At 37.1% G+C, this 22,329-nt stretch overlaps 2 protein-coding genes across 2 annotated transcripts in view; one reads left to right on the top strand and one right to left on the bottom strand.

The window, feature by feature from the left end:
• Window positions 1-514: 514 nt before the first annotated feature.
• Window positions 515-7,895, bottom strand: LOC140154502 (uncharacterized). The gene is made up of 6 exons (XM_072177070.1): window positions 6,483-7,895; window positions 5,512-5,617; window positions 4,811-4,948; window positions 3,078-3,176; window positions 2,144-2,235; window positions 515-850 (listed from the first exon to the last, which is right to left on the bottom strand). The coding sequence occupies exons 1-6, from the start codon at window positions 7,893-7,895 to the stop codon at window positions 641-643; spliced, it is 2,058 nt and encodes a 685-aa protein (XP_072033171.1). The 3' UTR covers window positions 515-640.
• Window positions 7,896-17,053: 9,158 nt separating this feature from the next.
• The window catches only part of LOC140155367 (carbohydrate sulfotransferase 15-like), a 32,828-nt gene continuing 27,552 nt past the window's right edge, over window positions 17,054-22,329 (top strand). The window contains exon 1 of the mRNA XM_072178184.1: window positions 17,054-17,460. Coding sequence (XP_072034285.1) covers window positions 17,449-17,460 — 12 coding nt within the window. The 5' untranslated portion in view covers window positions 17,054-17,448. The remainder of the gene's footprint in view (window positions 17,461-22,329) is intronic.

Here is a 22,329-nt window from a genome sequence, read left to right as displayed (position 1 = left end):
GCGCTCTAACCATTCAAAACGGCTATATAATTATTTTGATGCAATAAGGTGATTACAATCGCGTCCGCATAATGACTCTTAGAATAAACACACATGTCGGCTCTGAAATTTTGGACGCACTGATGGCGAATAAACAAGGAGAAAGCAATCAACGGCGTGGCTTTATACAGGGCACACATTTGAAGAAAAAAAAAAGAATATGAACACGTTTTTGGTGTCGTTAACATGGTGCGTAAAAAGGATGTAAACGAAGGATTTTCAAACAGAATCTAAAAATTTGTGTATGTAGCGCTACACCCAACGCACCAACATTTCTCTCACTGCGATATTTAATTGCTGAGAAAACTTGGTTTTAGAGAACAAATTTATACGTCTTTTATACATTTTTTATAGGTTTCTTTCCGTAACCTTAAACGTGTACGATACAGGGGGGACAGATCCCCCCAATATTTTGACAGGGGGAATGGTCCATCAACTCACCCCCCCCTCCCATGTTGCCTCCTGTATGTGGGTTTCTGACCAAATTAACCTCATATTTGGCCATTTTAGCCCCAAAAGTGCCATCTTTTCGCTTTTGAACCATATTTCATTACTTTTGCCTCAATATGGCAAAGTTTTTCGCGCGCTTCGCCACATATTTCTATTCGCTGTCTGTTTCTGATCCATTTCGGTCGCTGGTTCGACCCCTGTATTGGATACGACCTGTGTACGTTTGTTCATACATATGTTCATATTTATGTTCACGAAGGGCGACATCATTCATAAGATTATTAGCATTGTCTTCAGCAGTGATGGCCATCTCAAAATTGTCCTTCTCTGTCAGCCAATAAGTATCCATGGAGCCTTTGCCCTAGAAATCAAAGAATAAGATATACAACGCTTAATGCCTTGACTATAATGTTGTTCCTGGTAACTTGATGTCTTTTTTTTAAAATTATTTTTCATTTTAAGGGGTGGGGTATGAACGTTTGGACAGTATTTATTGTGGGGCATTAGAGCACATCAGACATATCGAATTGCATTCTGAATACGAAGAATGTCCTTCTGATATCAAATAATTTAGATTTTTTGAAATTTGCAATGTAATACACATTTTATGGCAATTGATATTTTTGATATTTAACAGTACTCGAAGTAAACTTTATAAATCTGATGATTTATACTTAAGGTGTATGTAGGGGGGATGAAAAGCCGGCGATCAATTGAAAATGTTGACCTTTCGTATTGAAGATATGGATTTTCATTCCCCCAAACAGCAACAAAAATTGGTATTTTGGGGAAAAAATCTATATCTGCAATATGAAAGGTCAAAATTTTCAAATGATCGTCGGCTTTTCATCCCACCTACATACACTTTAAGAATATGTCATTAGAATTATAAAATTTACTTCGAGGACTGTTATATATCAAAAATGTGAAAAATATCCAATTTTAATAATTTGTCATAAAATTTGTATTATATCGTGAATTTCAAAAAATGAAATTTTGTGATATCAGAAAGACATTCTTCGTATTCAGAATGCCATTCGATATGTCTGATGTGCTCTCATGTCCTACAAAAATATTGTCGAAACGCTCAAAGCGCTCATTCCAGATCCCTTAACTTGATGATATTTACTCAAAAGATAATGATTTCTTAGTATTAAAGGGGCACTTCGTGATCCACAGCCTCATCCCCCCACTTTTCTCAAAAAAAAGTTGAGATTTTTATATCACTGGAAACGGCTGGCTACATAATGTTTATGTACAAAATATTTCTTGCAGATTAATTCGTTTAGCAAAGATATCGTGAAATTTGAATTTCGTTCTGGTGCACCAGAACGAAATTACAACGTATTTTCTATCGAGCAGTGTAATACACATAATCATGCATAACTCGCAAACGCAATATCGGAATCAACTGAAATTTTGGGAATACGCTTTTTTCGTGGATATGTACTGAAAAATGTCATAAAAAGAGGATGCTAGGATCACGAAATACTCCTTTAATATAACGTAACTATGTCGAGACTTTTACGAATAATGCATGGGTTGCAAATTTCAAGCATAGAATTATATACACTCAGGATGTACCTTTTATTGGTTTTCAAACATTTCGTTATCTATATAAAATAATTATTCAAATATCAATGATAACACCTACCTTGACATCAACAATACCTCTTTTAACAAGCTTGTAACCACCTAGATCCATAAGACCTAAATACGACGTGTCGCTGACTTGTACACGTCCCGCTGTTGAGATAAAAATATAATATCAATGAAACTTACTAGCAACTGGAATAATTTTTGTTAAAAGCAACAGACAAAAACAAGGACTTTGCAATGACCTTACAAAGAAAAAAAAACTTGCCCTACAATCATGCATGAAAATGTTCGGACACTTAAGGGTCGGTTTCTCGAAGCATGGCTAGTGGTCAGGCTTCCTATCAGGCTTAAGCCAATGTCCTATATATCAGTGCTTACAATTTCACATCATAAATCACCTATAAAGATAAATCAATACAATGGATCCACATTAGCAGGGCTAGCCTAGTGGCTTAGGAAGCCTGACCACTAGCTAAACTTCGGGAAATCGGACCTTAGGAACCCTGCTCCCATATAACAACGTTGAGTTTTGAATGGAGCAGATTATTGTGCCATTATGTATAGACCACTTGAATTGTGGCAATTTCCATTGTTCTTTGCCCTGCATCGTAGTATGCTCAGGGTACGTGCATTTTAAATCGTCTACTAGACAATAGTACAAGAAAGACATTGAACAGTGAAGAGGTCGTTCAAGCATATCGATAGACCAGTCCCTCGCCTTTATTGAAAAACAATGATATACCCAAACACACATGGAGGAAGAAGGATGGGGAGGGAGGAATCACAAAATCTTTAACTACGAAACACATACAATGCCGATTAATAAACATATACATAGGACAAGTGTCCTAACGAATTCTGCACAAGATTGTATGCCTCCACCGCCTATACTGATTGAGTTAAGTGATAGCCTAGGCCCCTGTTGAAGAGTCGTAGAAGTAAACTGATTTTTATTTGAATCTTTTATCCTTTTAGCCGTAAAAACTTACGCAGTCCAGTCGATTGCATACGGGACGCTGTGTTTACAGTATCACCAAACAGACAGTATCTTGGCATTTTCAACCCGACGACACCAGCCACAACAGATCCTGAAGAAGTAGAAAAAAAATGAACATGTAAAATAACAGGTTTATTTTCTTTGAAATGGAAAGTCAAGAGTATCTTTTCAAAACGCAGTGGCTTTAATCTTTACTTTAATCAGGAGGGTGAGAGTTCATACGAGCAATGTCGGTCACAGCAACAGCCATTTTGTTAATTGTAACGAATGGTTACTGTTCTAACTATATTTCAGGTATATTTTATTAAATGTCATAGCAGTATTAAAACACTGAATTGCGACACAATTTACAATTTATAAACATCAAAATTTACACATTAATTAATACAACATAAAAATATATATCTATGTACAATTTCAAAGTAATATATTACTACATCAAAAAACATAATATTTAAAATAAAAAGGGATTATAAAAACACAATTTAAATCAGATTCATAAAAAGTCAAAGAGGTAAGAGTAGTGCACTGGTAGGGAGCTCAACTAGTTAGTGTCGGACGGTTTGTGGCAGTGTGGCTAGTAAGGAATCGGCTCTGACCATGTCGATATATCGATTACTTTTTGTCGCAACTCAACGCAACTTGTTGCATTTACAAGTTAAGATGTATTTAACTTTATTGCGATACCGCACCGCAAAGCAATTGCGGCATTGTCTGAACGGACCTTTACACAAGTGTACCAGTTTCTAGAACTTTCACGTGTTTGACAAAATGGCAGTTGTGGAGTTCCATTGTAAGAAGGTATAAATTATGTCTATATGCAAATCATTATACAATAACAACTCTCTCCAACGTGGCCTCTGAAATAGCGCGACTAATTGGGAGTTCAGTTGTAAGGCCTAAATTATTCAGTATACGTTGGCGAAGTTACGTAATAATCGGATTAAAGCCATATTATAACATTTGCTGAGGAAGACGCCCTCACTGAATTTTTAAAATTTCCTTTTTTACACGATTAAATTGTACTTTATTGAACCAATATACCCTGCAAAAATCAAGAATCTAAGTGCTGTAGTTTTGTCAAAATCCTAGATTTTGAATAAAACGCCGGATTCGCGCTTTATTATTACGATGGAATTATTAGTCGAACGCATACACGATGTTCATGACACACAGTACGTCACGGCGTGCGGGACGGTGATATACACAAAAAGGGTCGTACCACAACATGGCCGAAGGAGTGGTACGTATTGGCGACATGTGCGCTGGTAGTAAATTCCAATTTTCTTTGCTTTACCGTAGTTGTTCGGCTCATAAATAACAGGGGATATATCTGACAGTAATAGCTGACATTTTATGGCAAAGAAATGCTAATCTATTTTGTTTGAAAATGTTATAATATTGCTTTAACTACCATAGCAATAGGTGAAAACAATTTTTGAATATACCGCGCTACACTGATACGATCACGCGGTACCTCTTCATTGAACCATATCATGCTGATTACTTGCACCTGTAAGATTAGTATCTTTGAAAAGACCAGTATTGTATTCAATCTATGATTGCAGACATACACAGGTGATGAGTGTAACCTGCTTGTAGTGCAGCGCGATATGTTCAAAATTGTTTTCACCTATTGCTATGGTAATTAATCCGATTAATTACGTAACTTCGCCAGCGTATTGATTTCCACTGGTTAATCTGGATTTAAGAGATGCGGCTTACCAGTGTTAATGCCCACTCTTATCTGGATTTTCTTATGTTTCTTGTGCGGTACCTCCAGACAGCTGGCATGATAAACCAAGTCGAGAGCAACAGTAGCAATTTCACCAACGTGGCGAGTACCACATCGAGTGGGTAAACCTGTATAAAATTACAAGAAAGAAATTATATAGAGGTTGTGCGTAAAATTATTGATTGGCTCCAAACAAAGGATTTGAACCGGTGTCTTTCACCGTAAATATGTGCAGTGCATTCACTCAAATGTCAACAACCTATTTGATCGCAGTGCATTTGTTATTTGTGTGAGACGAACTGTCGCGGTAGATTGCAATCATGCTTTTGTTGAATGCTTTTGAGAAGTCCGCCATATTTACGGTATGATACGTCATTATGCACAACCTCTATAATCCTTTAAAGCCCGTTCATACTACGCCGCAATTGCTTTGCAGTGCGGTGCGTTGCCGATATATCGATTACTTTTTGCCACAACTAAACGCAACTCGTCACATTTCCAAGTTAAAATGTATTTAACTTTATTGCGTTACCGTATTTTGCAGTACGATCCAGTGTGGCAACGCACCGCATCGCAAAGCAATTGCGGCGAAGAATGAACGAACCCGCGAAAAGAACATAAAGTTCGTTCCCTAGCCACTTTATTGTTAATGATGTGCAATTAGGTTGTGGCATGCTGCTCGTCAACTTACCAGATGCCAGCATGTATGTTTCATTGATGGTCTCTACTTTGTAGACATTGTAGTGTTCGATTCGGGTATCAAATACCAAATACAGACCGTTCAACATTTCAACAATCTGAAAGGTTAAAAGTAACAGTAATAATGTATTTCATTAGTTGTTGTTTGTGTACAATATATATGCGACTGGCCCCGTGTTACAGGTTTTGGTTGAAGAAGTCGCACAATTCAGATGGCATGCACCAACAGCAATATTGTTTTCTCTTCACGTTGGCCCGCTAGGTCATTTAGTGATTTGTTCCAAAAATCGAGGGTTCAGAACCAGAAAGCCGTAACACACTATGACCAGCTCTCACAAAATGAGCATGAAGTTGGCTCCTTGCTTTAGTCTTCAAAAAACAATATTTTCTCCACAATGTCTATTGTTTTCTATTGAATTTTGTCACTGTATCTTCTATAGTGATCTTATACTCAACCCTCGATATGATGATTGTTACGAGTAATTTCATTTTTTCAGCATTTATATAATAATTAAGTCAGACGGGCGTATGACATATCGGTTTTTGCAAAATAAATATTAAGTCAAGTAAAATTGAATGGTATAGGTTAATAAAGACGATTCCAGGGTTTCATAATTATAAAGGGTGTAATTTCTGCCCACGTGCATGATTTTTCTCAGGTAGGGGGGAAATGCCTAAAACTTTCGTTTTGATATAAATGCGATTACTAGCTTCCTAACATCACTAGAAGTACACCGCAAGTCGTTTTTGATTCAATGGCTCCAATTGGGAAAATATGACACCTGCCATTAATGTTCTATAAAACATGAAATTATGAGTCTCCTCAGAATGAACATGATGAAAGGAAATTGATTACAATATTGTAATGGAATAACTGGTCCGTGATAACTGAAAGGCGTAACGGATGAAATAAAAAGAAGTATATAAGCCTAGTACATTTTAAAAAGTTTCAAGTTTACAAACCTGCATTGGAGTACTTTCGGAGCACAATTTACTGAACCCGGTAATATCAGCAAAAAACACCGTAGCGCTGTCGAAATATTCGGCAGTAACATCCTGACTGGTCATTAACTGCTCAGCAACAACAATCGGCATCATGGAATACAAAAGCCAATCTGCTCGTTTCTTTTCTTTGTTCAAAGCTTTGGTTTGCGAAGCAAGCGTAAGAGCATAGTTCTGGATATCTGTTGTAATTGCCCAAAAGGCACGTAGTATCAATGGACACATAACGATGACCACGATAACAAGGGCTATACTTACAGCGATGGATTTGGTATCGGACTGCAAGTCATTTTCTAAACGGGCTAAAATCTCTTCTGCCATTTCCTTCTGGACGTTTTCAAGAATATTTACGTATGCCGTCATGCTGTCAAACCAGATTGTGGCATCCCCAAAACTAGGTTTTAGCGTTGCGTATTCAACATTGGTTACCGAACCGTACTCTCGAATTGTTGTTCTCATTTCAGTGATGGTCTGGATAAAATCTTCCGACAAGTTAGCAACTCCTTTTTCGTAAAATTCAATGGCTAGGGTGGAGTATCGTTTTGAAGCGTTAAAGTTCCACGCACCAACGTTATACTTATCAAGATACCATACGTAATCTTCATGTCTGTGGAATTTGCCTTGTGCGTAGAAGACCGAGCCAAGAGTACGCTCAATTCCTGTGTCAACATTGCTGACGATGAGTAACTGGTAAGCTACAAGAGTTTGCCAGGTGGCATGGCCTTTAGAGTTGCCAACACTCTCATAAAGCCAATCAATGAATATCTGTAGGACGCCCGTGTAGAAATCAATCTCCTGATAAACGGTAGTGTCGTTACGGTTCAGATTGTTACGATGATATGCAAGATGTTGCTTGAAATCGCTTTTCTTCCGGAAAAACGGCAGCTCTTTTAAAACACTTGTCTCTACAGGCCAGTACTTGAGTTCATCTAACGCCAAGTCTGTTAATGGATATGTCTCTGTTAGGTAGACATTGTTCTCCGCACCTATTGCGCTTACATACAAAGCTGTCATGTCTCTTTCCCGTTGAAGTCTGCTAAGAAGTACTCCAATATCCCGGCTAAATCTTATGGCGTTGCGAACCTCAACATTGACGCTATTATTTCGGGCGATGGTGTTCAAATCAAGAACTGCGAGAATGGCCAGAGAAAAAATTGGAATCAGAATCAGAATTAACATTTTGGTAAGCTGAATTCGCTTTCCTTTATGTGTAAGAGGATTTTCGCGACATTTTCCAATTTCGTTTGGATGCAGTAGAAGTACTCGTGTCGCTTCGGCTACTTGTGACAAAGATCCGAAAGAAGATTTTGAATGGTCAACCCTGACCTTACCATTGGCGTGAATTTCACGATACATTGGTGCTTGAGCAGACATTTTTGTTTTTTCTCAACGTGAATATTTTGACCACTTCGCTGTCGCGGAGAAGTAGAGCTATATAGAAGTAGACCTAGTCGCAATGTTTGCACTAGCCGTCAGGGAATTTGGTTGTCAACTAATTAAATTGCTGTAGACCTACGCAAATAATGACCCATTGAAATAAAAGAAACCATTGAAATGCAGCGCAGATAAATTGTTGATACCAATGAGGATACATGATGGCAACGGTCGCTTAGCAACGGAAGCTCTATTTTAGCAGTTCGTCTTTGTTGTTACCTTAACCTTAAAAGGGCATTTCGTGATCCACAGCCTCATCCCTCCCCCCCCCCACTTTTCTATAAAAAAATTGAGATTTTTATATCACTGGAAACCTCTGGCTACCTAATGTTTTAGTACAAAATATTTCTTGCAGATTAATTCGTTTAGCAAAGATATCGTGAAATTTGAATCATCGTTCTGGTGCACCAGAACGAAATTACAATGCATTGTCTATGGAGCAGTGTAATACACAAAATCATGCATAACTCGCGAACGGAAAATCGGAATCAACTGAAATTTTGGGAATAGGTTGTTTTCGTGGATATCTAATGAAAAATTACATAAATAGAGGATGCTAGGATCACGAAATACTCCTTTAACATATTGAAGATGTTTATATTTTTCCTAAGTAGACCACATTTTGTAAAATAATTTTAGTCGAAAAAAAAACTATCAAAATGAAGAGCCAATTGCTCAGCCTTTTCATGGATAGTTTTTACAATGCTATTATTGCTTTAAAGAAAACGTGTACGGATGTCCAAAACGAGCCAAAACCTATTTAATCCATGCGCATGCATGGCACTGGGTGTTGTGTGATTCTGAGGAGTTGGTACGTGAAATGAAGACCCAATTGAACCCACTTAGTAAATAAACATGTATAATAATTGATATTGGCAAGTTAATGTTACGCTTGCATTATTTTTGAATTAGAGAACAAGGGATCAATGCTTAACCTATAGAGGGCAGCATATCAATTTTTTAACGGTTATCATCGTCGACCGTACTGCGATGCACCGTTAGCTAACCCTGTATGACGCCCTCTTTTGATTACTTATTGCGTTGTTATCATCTGATCTCCGCTAAATTAGATATGCTGCCCTCTATTAGGTAAATCATTGATCCCCTTTGGTACTACCTGCTCCAACTTCTTATATAAATCAGTGTATAGGGTGCACTACACTAAATCCTTCCGCATTTGGTGTAACCGTTCATAGTTCCGGTAAAAAATAGCACCTATGCGAAATATATCGGCGTCCCGAGGGAACCAAATTTGAGTGACTCTTGGTTGTTTTGATAAAAAAGATAGAATAGGAGCTCAACATTACATATCTGTTCAGAAAATTTTCTGAATCGAATGTGCATGGGTAATAGGCCCTCGGAACAATATCATGGCCGGAACTGGTAAGGAGGCGAGCCTGTAGGCTGAAATTCGGGATGGCGCTGTTCAGGAGTTCGTATCTCTCAAGTTTGTCTTAACTTGTCCCAAAAAATTAAATTTAAATAAAAGTTTAATCTTTATTTAAGACATTAGTTTGATCAAAATATTAAAAATGTTGTTACATGGGGTAGAAAAACAAACTTACTTTCTTGTATTTTCCCGTGTATTTCAATGGGACGATTATTTAGTGGTGTGTGCCCTATACTAGTACATATCTGACACAACAGCACACTGTGGTGCAACAGATGGGCAGACAGCACACTAGTCTGTCTAGATATGGTAGTGGTCAAGATCTGTCATCATGATTGTTGCAAAGAAATATTACACTGTACGCTACTGTATAATTTACATGGTCTTACCAGAAAGTTTGTACATTAGGAAACGAATTTGGAGAAAACCTTCTGTTAATAAAATACTATGCTGATCCACCAGCCTGGGTGGCTCACGCGCCAGTAATTTCAGATGAGGGAGATGATTGAGCTCAGTAATACATCAAAGAATGTCTTCCATGAAAACAAATAGATAATCAGCTTATCGGATTAAAAGCTTCAGAGAAGGTCTTGCAGCTCAGCGAGTGTTTGTAATTATCAGAAGGTTTTCTCCAAATTCTTTCTCTTATGATAAAATGTATACAACAAGTTTGTAAACATCTATTTACTAAAATAATGAGCGAAATCTGCCCGACTATGCGTTTTGTCGCGTTTCCACCCATCGATGCGATATTCCGGATATAGGCCTATATGGGGTAGGGCCTACCGAACGAACCATATTGACCGGGTGGTTTTAAAAGTCATCCGAGGTCAAAGGTCAAAATTTCAAACTTTGTACGATCGGTCTCAAACATGGGTTGTTTCTGTTATTAACTTACGCCCCTCTGCAATCAAGCTTTGGGAAAATCCGTGTAATATAACCTGAAGGGAAGGTATGAACGTTTGGGCAGTATTTATTGTGGGACATTAATTTAGAGCACATCAGATATATCGATTTGCATTCTGAATACGATAAATGTCCTTCTGATATCAAATAATTTTGATTTTTGAAATTCGCAATGTAATACACATTTTATGGCAAATCATTAAAAATTGATATTTTGATATTTAACAGTACTCGAAGTAAACTTTACTTCGAAGATGTAGGTGGGATGAAAAGCCGATGATCAATTGAAAATTGTGACCTTTCTTATTGAAGATATGGATTTTTTCCCCAAAACACCAAAATATAAAAGGTCTTTTGGGGAAAAAATCCATATCTTCAATATGAAAGGTCAAAATTTTCAATTGATCGTCGGCTTTTCCTCCCAGGTACATACACTTAAAGAATTATCATTAAATTTATAAAATTTACTTCGAGGACTGTTATAAAAAAAAAATGTGAAAAATATCAAATTTTATTAATTTGTCATCAAATTTGTATTATATCTTAAATTTCATAAAATGAAAATTATTTGATATCAGAAAGACATTCTTCGTATCCAGAATGCAATTCGATATGTCTGATGTGCTCTAATGTCCCACAAAAAATACTGTCGAAACGCTCATTCCAGTTCCCTTAATGCTCATTTAATTCATAGGCTATAGCCTGATTACCGAGTGGGAGGGTTTTCAATGAAATCATTTTTGTGTAAAAACTGAAGAATCCAAATTATAAAAGAATAATTATATGAATATTAATTATACAATATATAATGATTCTCGATATCTAATTTGATGAAACTTAATTTACTGAAAATGAAGACTGAAAAGATGATTAATATACCAATATATAAAACATAATCCATAGAACCCCATTAAAGAGTAGAATAGAAGTCTGACAAGTCTCCAAATGGTTTTTTACCATGTTTATCTTGCATGTATGCCGTAAGCTGCACCACCAACATGACCAAAGTCAAAGTCAAAATCTATAATTGTATTATGCACTAGATGGTATAAATGTCATACATGTTGTATTTTCTGTATGGTACAAAGAGATGCAAAAATACATAATTACCTAGCTGGGGGGTTTACACCCCCCAGCTAGGTATTGTAATCGTTCGGGTTCTTCCGCTGGCAACAAACCACTGTAATCTTCCCGTTTTCTTCCGCTGGCAACTAAGTGAAATTGCACATGTTTTTTACCTAGCTGGGGGGTTTACACCCCCAGTTAGGTATTGTAATCGTTCGGGTTCTTCCGCTGGCAACAAACCACTGTGAAACCCTGACTTGATGCTATGTAAGAATTATTTGACTTGTGAAGATATGGTTTGGCCTTTTTGAATCATTGTTTTTAGCTGCGGGTGTTAGCTGCGGGTAGCAGCTCTATTAATAAGTCACCATGTCTCTCCGTCTGTTAGTCCGTCCGTCCGTCCGTTAGTCCGTTAGTAACAAACGCTAAAAAATGCTGTTACGTCTACATTGTTTGTCGCATGGCTATGATACTTGGTGAGGGGGAGGGCCAATACCGGCCCCATACTGGAAAAGAGTTTCGTCCCGAAATTTGGGAAAATGAGGGGAAATTGAGGGAAGTTAAGGGAAATTGAAGAGAATTAAGGGAAATTGGGATTTTTTTTAAAGAGAATGAAGGGAAATAGACATTTTTTGTTCTTTTTTTTCCGTTTTTTTTTTTTTTGAAATTGTTTTTTTCCGAAATTATTTTTTTTTCCGAATTTTTTTTTTTTCCGAATTTTTTTTTTTGAAATTTTTTTTCCGAAATTTTTTTTGTGAAATTTTTTTTTTTTCCGAAATTTTTTTTTTTTTTTTCCCGAATTTTTTTTTTATGAAATTTTTTTTTTCCGAAATTTTTTTTTTTTTTTCCTAATTTTTTTTTTTTCCGAAATTTTTGCACGGGTCAGCTCAAAAGACATCATTCTGGGGCCAAATCTTAGAATTGCGTTATCTGGACATCTGTAAGAGGTACAGGGCTCAAACTCGGTGACAACTCATGACCAGGGGTGAATTATGGAACATCTTGCAGGGGTGTGGTCAAAGGTCATCTGGGTCAAATCTTAGAATTGCATTTTCTGGACATCTGTGAGGAGTACCGGACTCAAAACTCGGTGACAACAAGCCTCATGACAGGGGAACATTTTTGGAACATTTTGCAGGGGTCAGATACCTCCACAACACCAACATGCCCCAGCTAGGTTTGTGGTCTATGACCACCATTTGCCTCTAGTTTTATCAACAATTATACAGTTAGCGCTCAATGAGGTGCGGGAAATGGGAAATTTTAGGGAAATGTGGCTAGGCGAATTTATGTATGGCGTAGGGTGAAATATTAACCACTCATATCTGTTTTATTATTATGCGAATTGCCCCATGGAGGCGTCTTATATAATTGGTTGACAGGGTCTATAATTATGCTATTGATGTACTAAGGATACAGAAAACGCAACAATATGAACAAGGAAATTGTTGAGCTAGAAAAAGGAAGTAAATATTGCCCTATTTGTCTGAACAAAATTAATCACAGGTCAGAAAAATCACGGAGGGGAGCACTCACTAAAAATGGGTGACGGGGATGCGCGGCCACATTGACCCCCATTTTCAACTCCCTTTCATCCAATGACCCCTTTTTTCTGTTCATTTAACCCCCTTTTTTGTTTTCCTGTCACCAAAAGACCTCCTTTTTCAAAGAGTTTTAGACAAATTTCTGACTATCTCTCACCCGTTTTTTTTTAAAGACTTTTTGAAGACTTTTTGAATATTTTGTATCAACTTTTATATTTTGACCCAAATAGTTCCCAGTCTCACGGAAAGACCCCGTTTTTTTTGTTTGTTTGTTTTGGGTGTCTAGGCTCTCACCGAAAGACCCCTACAGTGGCTCCTGAACCGGGGCGGCCCCTCAATAATTTTGGTGAGGGGCCCAAGTACCCTAGAGCCCCCCATGATCTGAGGTAAATTCGTAATTTTAGGGTAAAATACATAATTTTTGGATTAGATTCATAATTTTAAGGTAAAATTCATAATTGCAGGGTATAATTCAAAATGTAAGGTACAATTCATGTAAAAATGTATGCATTTCAAAAGCTTCCGCGCGGAGATACCCCCTCCCGCAGTTACCCGGCCCTCAGCGTTTTGCCCCTCGGAGCAGGCCAACAATTTTGGGCCCCCAATATTCAAAATCTTCCGGAGCCTCTGCCCAAGTTTGGAACTGCTATACGCACATCCCCGTCACTTCACAAGTCGAAAAGTCGAAAAGCTCCAGCTATAAATTGGAAGAACAGAGAGTAACCTAGAACTGGAAGACTAATAATAATACATGTACCTAATTGTAACGAAAGGATTATTTTACCAGGGACATCCCTGATTTTACATAGCTCCCCAGCAAACACAAAAACGTTTTTAAAACGTTTTAAATAAGTTATATTTTGGGTTTTGGTTTCGGTAAAAACGTTTTAATAACATTAAAATGTCGGGTTTTTGTATGAAAAGACACTACAACAATATTTTTGAAATGTCATTGTAAACTATTTTTGCAAACATTTTTTTTTATATTTTTTGTCAACACTTAGATAACATTATGTTAAAATATTTGCACGCAGCAAACACAGAAATGTTCTTAAAATGTTTTTTACAAAACGTTTTAATTAACATTTAAATGTCGGGTTATATAAAGGTCGTGAAAACATTTTAAAAACGTTATTGTAAATATTTTGGACAAACATTTTTTGCAAAATATTTTTTCAACCCCAAAATAACATTCTGTTTAGAATGATTTGTACCAAGTTTTCAAAAATGTTTTTGGAATGTTATTAAAACGTTTTTATACCCTTTATATAACCCTACATTTAAATGTTTTCTGTAAAACATTTGTGTTTGCTGTGCAGTAAATTACACACAAATGTTATTTAATGTTATGAAAACGTTTTATACCATTAATGTACCCTTTATATAACCCGACATTTTTTTCTGACAACCTTTTATAACCTTTTGCGAATGATGTCGAAAACGTTTTGTCTTTGCTGGGGTCACAGCCCGATTTGTTACTTTGGAAACCTGGTCAAGGTTTATGATCGAACTTACCATTTCCTGTTAAACACTGTTAAAAGTGTTAGTATCCCTATGGGCGACTGAGCAACCAGTTGCATCTGTTTAATTATTTTAATTATTTGAAACATTGCTGTTCAGTTCACCCGTTAGGGATGCACCATTATATATTATCGGGGGGGGGGAGTTAGGGAGTTTTTGAAAAAGAGTTATGTACGTGGTTCACCAATCCGTAGACCGATACGTGTTGGTTATAAATTCTAACATGTTTTCTAACAGTGTAGAAAATAATCACAGCACACAATGCACAAATAAAGAATCAACACACCCTGACAGAAACACTCCCTCCCCAAACCACCACACCCAACATCCGGGCCAACATCACCGCACCATGCATGTGACACCACTGCTCCACGCAGAGCACACTTGCACGCGTTGCAAAGTGTCTAAGAACTCGCCCCGTGGAAACTCTAGAAATAGGCAGTATAAAGTAGTACGTGTAGGGATTAGGTATAATGGCGAGTTACGGGATGGGCGAGTTACTGAGAGTTTAGTGGACAAGGGCAAAAGGCGAACAAGGATGAAGGGTGAGTTAGTGGAGGGCGAGTTAGTTGACAAGGTGGAGTTAATATACAATCGGCAAAAGGTTTATAGTGGACAAAGATGAACTGTTGGTGAGCAAGGTGAAAATCGGGCAAGATAGTGGACAAGAAAAGGCCAAGTTGGATGGTGAATTAAAATTAAAGTTGAACAACATGTTCTATTATAGACCTACATTTATGCCCAAAGAAAATGGCGAAATGTAGGCCTGTGCAAAATTGTGTGATACTCATAACATTCATTGAATATGATAGATGTATACATGTATGCGAAATGCAGGTACAACCAAATCTTCCTGCGTGCAAATCATGATCTAGGTATGCTAAATGGACCTATCACCGTAGACAGTCTTTTGTCTTTGGTTTACAGCTGCATGATCAGGGGATTGGTTAGCATTGGGTCATTTTATTCCGGGGGCACTATCATAAATGGTCTGTACGCCTGCGTGACCAAAAAAAACAGTAAAAACGGGTGTTTTTTTTAGGCAAGGAAAGTTACGCACGTGACGCACTAACGGGTCTAAAACTGCACTGATTTTCCGAATAAGGGTAGTTTTCTGAAACTGAACAACTTGTGTAGGGTACCTTTTCAAATTTTTGATAATTACGAGTCCAAAAAGGGGTAGATTGTTTTCATTTTTAATACCAAAAACTCATTAGGCGGTACTGAATTCTATATTAAATTACCTTATAAAGGGGCTAACTTTGCTGGTAGGGTAAAACTCGTTTAGGGGATGTTACCCTATTCTATTACCCCCTATCAATTTCGTGCCATATGGCACGAAATGGCTTAATATGCATGTAAAAAAATTATTTACACAAATAAGATCTTATCTTTGGAATAGGCTAGTTTTGATAATTTATCACTTATCTATCAACAAAACACCTTTTTTCATAATACAACTACCATTAACACGTCATAAAATGGTTTAAAATGTTGGAAACCTGCATATTTTGACAATTTTTAGGCCAAATTTTGCCCTAAAAATGGCCCAAAAATGTCCATAAACTTTTTAAATATGGTCCAAAGTAACTCGTATTTCTTTTTATTATATGTATAGAAACACGGCAGTGTATTTAAAACTGCATAAAAATGCCACATTGATGTACTCATACACTTCAAAATTGTAAATGAAAATAATTTTTGATCATATTTGGCTATGAGCTCATTAATTATTCATGAGCTAATTTGCATAATATTTACATAATTAAATATTAAACTTGTTTTTCTAAAAGCTTAAAGTCCAAGCTTGCCAATGGCCCGTGGCCAATGGTATGCCACTTATTGGTTTTTACCCAACCAATAACACTGCAACAGTATACAAATATATACTGCCATGAGAGGTTCTGGTTAAAACTATGGGTTGAGGTGAGATCAATAGTACTATTTTCCTGTGGGGCGCAGCCCCGAAGGAAAATAGTATTAATTGATCTCAACGAGGGACCATAGTTTTAACCAGAACTTCGAATAAAGGCAGTATCTATTTGTTTTATATACTTCATTAATATGTTCTTTGTTCATTGATTTGTTAAAAGAAAATTATTTGACGTTTTGACTCTCCCGCTTCTATCCTGAGTGAACAGCACAGCTAATTTAAGCACAACCTACCCTTCAAAAAATCGAATAGCCTAAAATCGGCTAACCAATTACAGCAGCGCGAAATGACGCTATGGCAGTTTCGCGTGCGTGAACTGTTCCGTCGCATAGAATGCGCGCACGCGGAAGGCATGGTCAAAAGTACTATTTACGGCTTGGGAGTACTATTTACGGCTCATCCGGGACATTGAAAATACTATTTACGGCTTAGAAGTACTATTTACGGATAGGAGTACTGATGGTAGAACTATTTTTGGTCAAGTGATCCACTTTTAACCAATCAATGAACAAGAATATATTCATGAAGTATATAATAGTTAATATGATACCTCCACACCACTCAAATATACCACTTTTGTGGGGTAATAGAAAACTTGGTCACGCATGCGTGTCCACTTAGGCTATTAAATTGGCCTTTTGCCCTTGTCCACTAATTCTCAGTAACTCGCCCATTCCATAACTCGCCTTTTATCCATCCCCTACGTGTAGGCTACATGTATATCTGAGAGAACTGCTATGAACCTTTCGGCAAGGTATTACATGTAGCCATACATGTATACTATAGTATAGTCATAGTTCTTTCTTATCTATAGTCAGCAATGCCAGTGTAATCTCATCTGAACACGGAATCTGTTGATGATATGTCTCTGCCATGATTCACCTCCCAGTAAATTAATTATAGCAATTAAAATCTCACAGAGAGACGAATACCGGCTATTCAAAAGCCGGGTTTCGTCCAGTGAGCCTCACAGATTACAAATTTGCCAAACACCACTGTACTGCACTAGCTTGCACTGCATCGTAGGAACAGCAACATCAGCCTATTTCGGAAGCTTTAGCTGAACCGACGAATCCGAATGTAATGATGTTTCATATTTTATAAGAGAGAAAGCTTACAGAAGAGATGTGAATTATGATAAGTAAGGTAAGTGGTTTATTCCCTATATCATGTATATGGCCTTTTGATTATAAATGCATAATAGGCTGCTGGTTTTGATGGTCTGATTTGAAATGTCTATTATATGGTAGGCCTACCTCCTAGAATACTTTGCTCCAGCTTTTTTCTGATATCTGTCATAATCCTGATAATGTTCATGATAGATTGATGACACGTGTCACTGCATTCCATGTTTCATTCAGTTACTGTCACTGCCAAACTAAATCATCATATCAAAATTCTTAAACAAGCCTGGATATTCGATTTCCAAGTTGTGGTATAATAATGTTGTTAACATGACCGACCTTATAGCCTCTGATCTCGACACGTACGTTTTGTAACAACAAACCGATATATAAATGTATTGTATGCTTGAACATTGAAATATTATAATGGCAGATTTTCATAGTTATGTTTTGAAATAAGACACTTTTAGTCAGGAAATTAGTCCGGATATATAAATGTAACGTATCGGATTCCCGGGAGCGGATTTATGAAGTCGTGATCTTTACAGAATCCGTGTATTTGTGTGATATGAATTGTTTTAATCCATCAAAATACTTCTTAGCAAATGTCCCGGGCAAATGTCTCTTTCATCTGTAGCACCACACCTTCCTCCCCCCAACTCCCGCCCCACACACAAACAAGAATATATTGAAGTAGCCTGAAAAGGTAAAAAAAGCAATTAAAAACCAAATTATAACCCAAACAAATCCACAAACAGACCCCCCTCCCCACCCACTCCAACACCCCAAAGTAAAAGCAACGGGTAGGCCTACTTGTGCTTACATTTATACACAGGGTAGTACAAAAAGTCATGATGAGACATTTATACTTTGATATATTAAAGAGATGATACCGGCAGATGGGCCCAAAGTGTGCTATTTTCGTCAGGGGCGATTGACCTCTTCACCCCATAACTATGGACGCCATAGCAATGACAACCAACATGACTAACTGTATTTTCAATATTAAAAGGCTGTATTTTACTTGATTTTGCATGATTTATCATGTCAAGGTGTGTTTTTATTTTGCTTGATTTATCAGGAGGTGAATTAAATTTATTTGTCGCCTAAAGTAAATTATAATTATAGAGTGAAGAATCCAATAAACTTGGAAATAATATGCTAGGTCATGGTCAATCGATACCACCAGCCAGACGATAATAATATCCGGGAATAATATATATCTATAGGCCTGTAATTTGTCTGTAAAAGTGTTATATCCTCTACAGTTTGATGGTGCTATTAATTTAAACGTGGACTTTAGTGACCCCCTCTGGACTGAAAATAAAACAAAGTGTTTTTTCGGGGTTTTTTATACACGCAAGTCCAATACCACTCCACAATTACATATAAGCGATTGTGGTAAATTATCAGTAAAATAACATGCTAATTTAGCGAGGGTGGTTCATAATTCATATAGCTTCAGATGGCGTGCAGGCTATACTTAATGTGATGTTATTTATTGTCACATTTGCTGAAGCATGGTTCAGTGTGACCTGCATTACACGGATCACCACAAGCATACCATAGATCCAAGAACCGATAATAACGATGACCATCTATTGACCTCTAGGTGGGGGAGTTTAAAAGTGCATTTCGTGATCCACAGCATCATCCCCCCACTTTTCTCAAAAAAGTTGAGATTTTTATACCACTGGAAACCTCTGGATACATAATGTTTATTGTACAAAACATTTCTTGCAGACTAAACGAATTAAAATTCGTTTAGTCTGCAAGATGCCATTACCACTATATGGCTTCAAATCGTAGTACATGGAGAAACTTTGTAGTCGCCTGCTTCGCAGCCGAATGAAATGAATGAATTCGTTTAGCAACCCCCCCAAAAAAAAAAAAAACCCGTGGAAATTGAATTACGTTCTGGTAGGCCTTGAAATCGGAATCAACTGAAATTTGGGAATATAAAGCTTTTTTTTTTTATATCTACTGAAAATATCATAAAAAGAAGATGCTAGAATCACGAAATACTCTTAAAGTAAAAGTTTGGAACTGGATGCAAACAAAATAGAGGTTTGTACTGTGGCATTTGGTATAGCAAATGGGATAACAATGACGATAAAAGGGATTGTATTGTATTAAATAATAGATAAGAGTTAAATGTGTTCTGACATTTGTTACAAAACAACAGATATTTTAAAGATCGTGAAAAAGATTTTAAACAAAAACAGTCAGAGGTATGGCACATTATTTTGATCATTTTCATGTACTAAGCACAGACCTGAGCCTGGTACATCATCATGTGTTTTCTAAATGTTTTACATTGACAATTCGAGACAATTTCTAGGAATTAGGCTTAAGCGTGAACCACAATCCGATGTCATGACACCATAGATCGTCATAGGTCGTCAAAAAGCATGTTTTTGACGATCTATGATGACACTCATAAATAGACCTACTCAAAATAGACCTACTAAACTTGATATCCATGATATCATTTTATAAAAAAAAAACATAAGTGAACCGCAAGGATGTCAATTATAGTGTCACTCTGCCCAGCTGCTTACAGTATATGAGTGCACGAACACTCACTACATTTACTACTCTTAGAAATTTGGCAACCCCGTATCAATTAAGCAACCAATGATTGTAGCAAAATATATATTTTCCCGGTATACATACTTTTTATTCGACGTGTAATACTTTTTGACGTCACGAAAAGTATAATATAAAATATTGTACGTAACATACGGAGTCTGCAGCGCGCTTTACAGTCATTCTGCTTGTCAACGCACGGTCATTCGAGAAATAAATAGGCCTACAGCCCTTCAACTATAGGCGGTCACCCGTATTGGGCTATTGCAGAAAATAAGTGCACACCCACTATAGAGGAGTAACTTTTCAATGAAAGGAAATGTCTGGATTTCCAGGTTTGCTTCCTGAAAATAACTGGAATTCCAGTTGCCAATGTTACTGGAAAAAGCTTGGCAATGCAATAAAATGAACGGAAATGTCCCAAATGAACTCTCAAATTGAGGATTTCTTATTTTGAACTATTTTTAGATGGATTTTTTTTCGCCTTTAGACACTTAAAAAGTCTGGATTTCCAACAATCGCGACTGGACAAAAGGTCTGGCAATCCGAACTCCTCTATACGGGGTGTGCATCTATTTTCTGTAATAGCCCATTTGGCGGTTCTCGGCTGTCGCGATTACTTGGCTGATGGTGACTGTTACCCACCAAGATTTTATGCCATGTATATCATGTATATGATAGTTAATAGTTTTTACTAATTTGACTATTGATTGAAACCTTCAATGAAGGGTTTATATGAAACATGATGAATAAATCGAGATGAACATTCTCATTTCAAGACTTCGAGCATGCAAAAATAGACCTAAAAATGTGGGGTCTTTTGGGGGAAAACAAATGTATATCGTCAATACGAAAGGTCAAAATTTTCAAATGATGGACGGCTTGTCCTCTCAGCTAAATACGCTTTAAGTAGACCCCAACATATCATTAGATTTATAAAGTTTACTTCGAGGACTGTTATGCCTAAATATCAAAAATATCATTTTGAATAAGTTGCCATAAAATTTGTATTTAATAGGCCTATATCTCGAACAAAAAAAAATAAAAATTATTTGATATCAGAAGGACATTCCTCGTATTCATAATGCAATTAATGTGTATGATGTGCTCTCAGGTCCCACAAAAATACTGTGCAAACGATGCTTTCCGAACCCTTAACACTCTGTAGGCCTAATTTAAATTATCTATATATAATACGCAACGTCTATCTGTCTATCTGTCTGACTGTCTGTCTGTCTGTCTGTCGCCTATTCCTTTCCGATCCCTTAACACTGTGTAATTTAAATTATAGGCATTTATTCTTTAAATTGGCGATATAATAGGTGACCTAGTATGGAGTTTGTTTATCATTTTGTGTTCTTAAACATGTTATAAAAGGAAAATATTCAAATAGATGAGATTTAATTTCAAATGACCACAAGGACCTCGCACGTAGATGGAGCCCTAATAAATTCACGCTGATCATGCTGGTTAACAATGGGACATCCAACGTAAACTAGTGAATTAGATTAAATTGTCGAAAGTTTGATCACAGTCACAAACGTAACCATGACATATAAACCCCTATTTTTGCATCTAGCAGGTGTTTAGACTATATCTTCAAATTGTTATCCCGGATTGTTGTAATTCTGGGTAAATACAACGTCAAAATCGGTCAAAATGAAAAACAATGTTATGCGGTGGAGTTTATGTCGGCACAGTCTCTTTTTTCAACCGATTTTCAAATGCTCAGGAGGATGAGCTGCTTCAAATCCCGGCTTCAAATTGGCCGGTCCCTAAGCTGTTGTTGTTTTTTGCCCCAGTTTAGCATACACGTATGCCTATATTTGTATCCCGGGGGGCACTCAACACAAATGACCATACGGGTATGCTCCCCGGAAAGACCCCCCCTTTTGGGTTTCGCAGCTCCGAAAGACCCCCTATATTTGACCAAAATAAAGCTCCAAAAGACCCTTGATTTTGATAATTTCAGCTCTAACAGACCCAAAAATTGCTCATTCCTAATATTTCTTGTTTTTTAGGCGATTTTCAACCAAAAAGCCAAGAAAGACCCTTGATTTTGACTTTTCGCAGCTCCAAAAGACCCAAATTTAACTTGTTCACAGCCCGGTTCGCAGCTCCGAAAGACCCCCTTTTACCGGTACGCCGTCAGCTAGCTCCCAAAGACCCACCACCTCAAAATTCCGGGGGAGCATACCCACCAAAAATTTTTGATGTGCCCCCCAGGCCTAGGTCTAAAACTAAACGAAAAGGTGGAACCCTCGGGGTGGTAGTATTACAGCAATTTATTAGCCGCAAATCT

This window comes from Amphiura filiformis, chromosome 6 (assembly GCF_039555335.1).
Source record: "Amphiura filiformis chromosome 6, Afil_fr2py, whole genome shotgun sequence".
Taxonomy (NCBI): Eukaryota; Metazoa; Echinodermata; class Ophiuroidea; order Amphilepidida; family Amphiuridae; genus Amphiura; species Amphiura filiformis.
The sequence above is the reverse complement of the archived record's forward strand: the minus strand, read 5'-3'. Positions and strand labels throughout refer to the sequence as shown.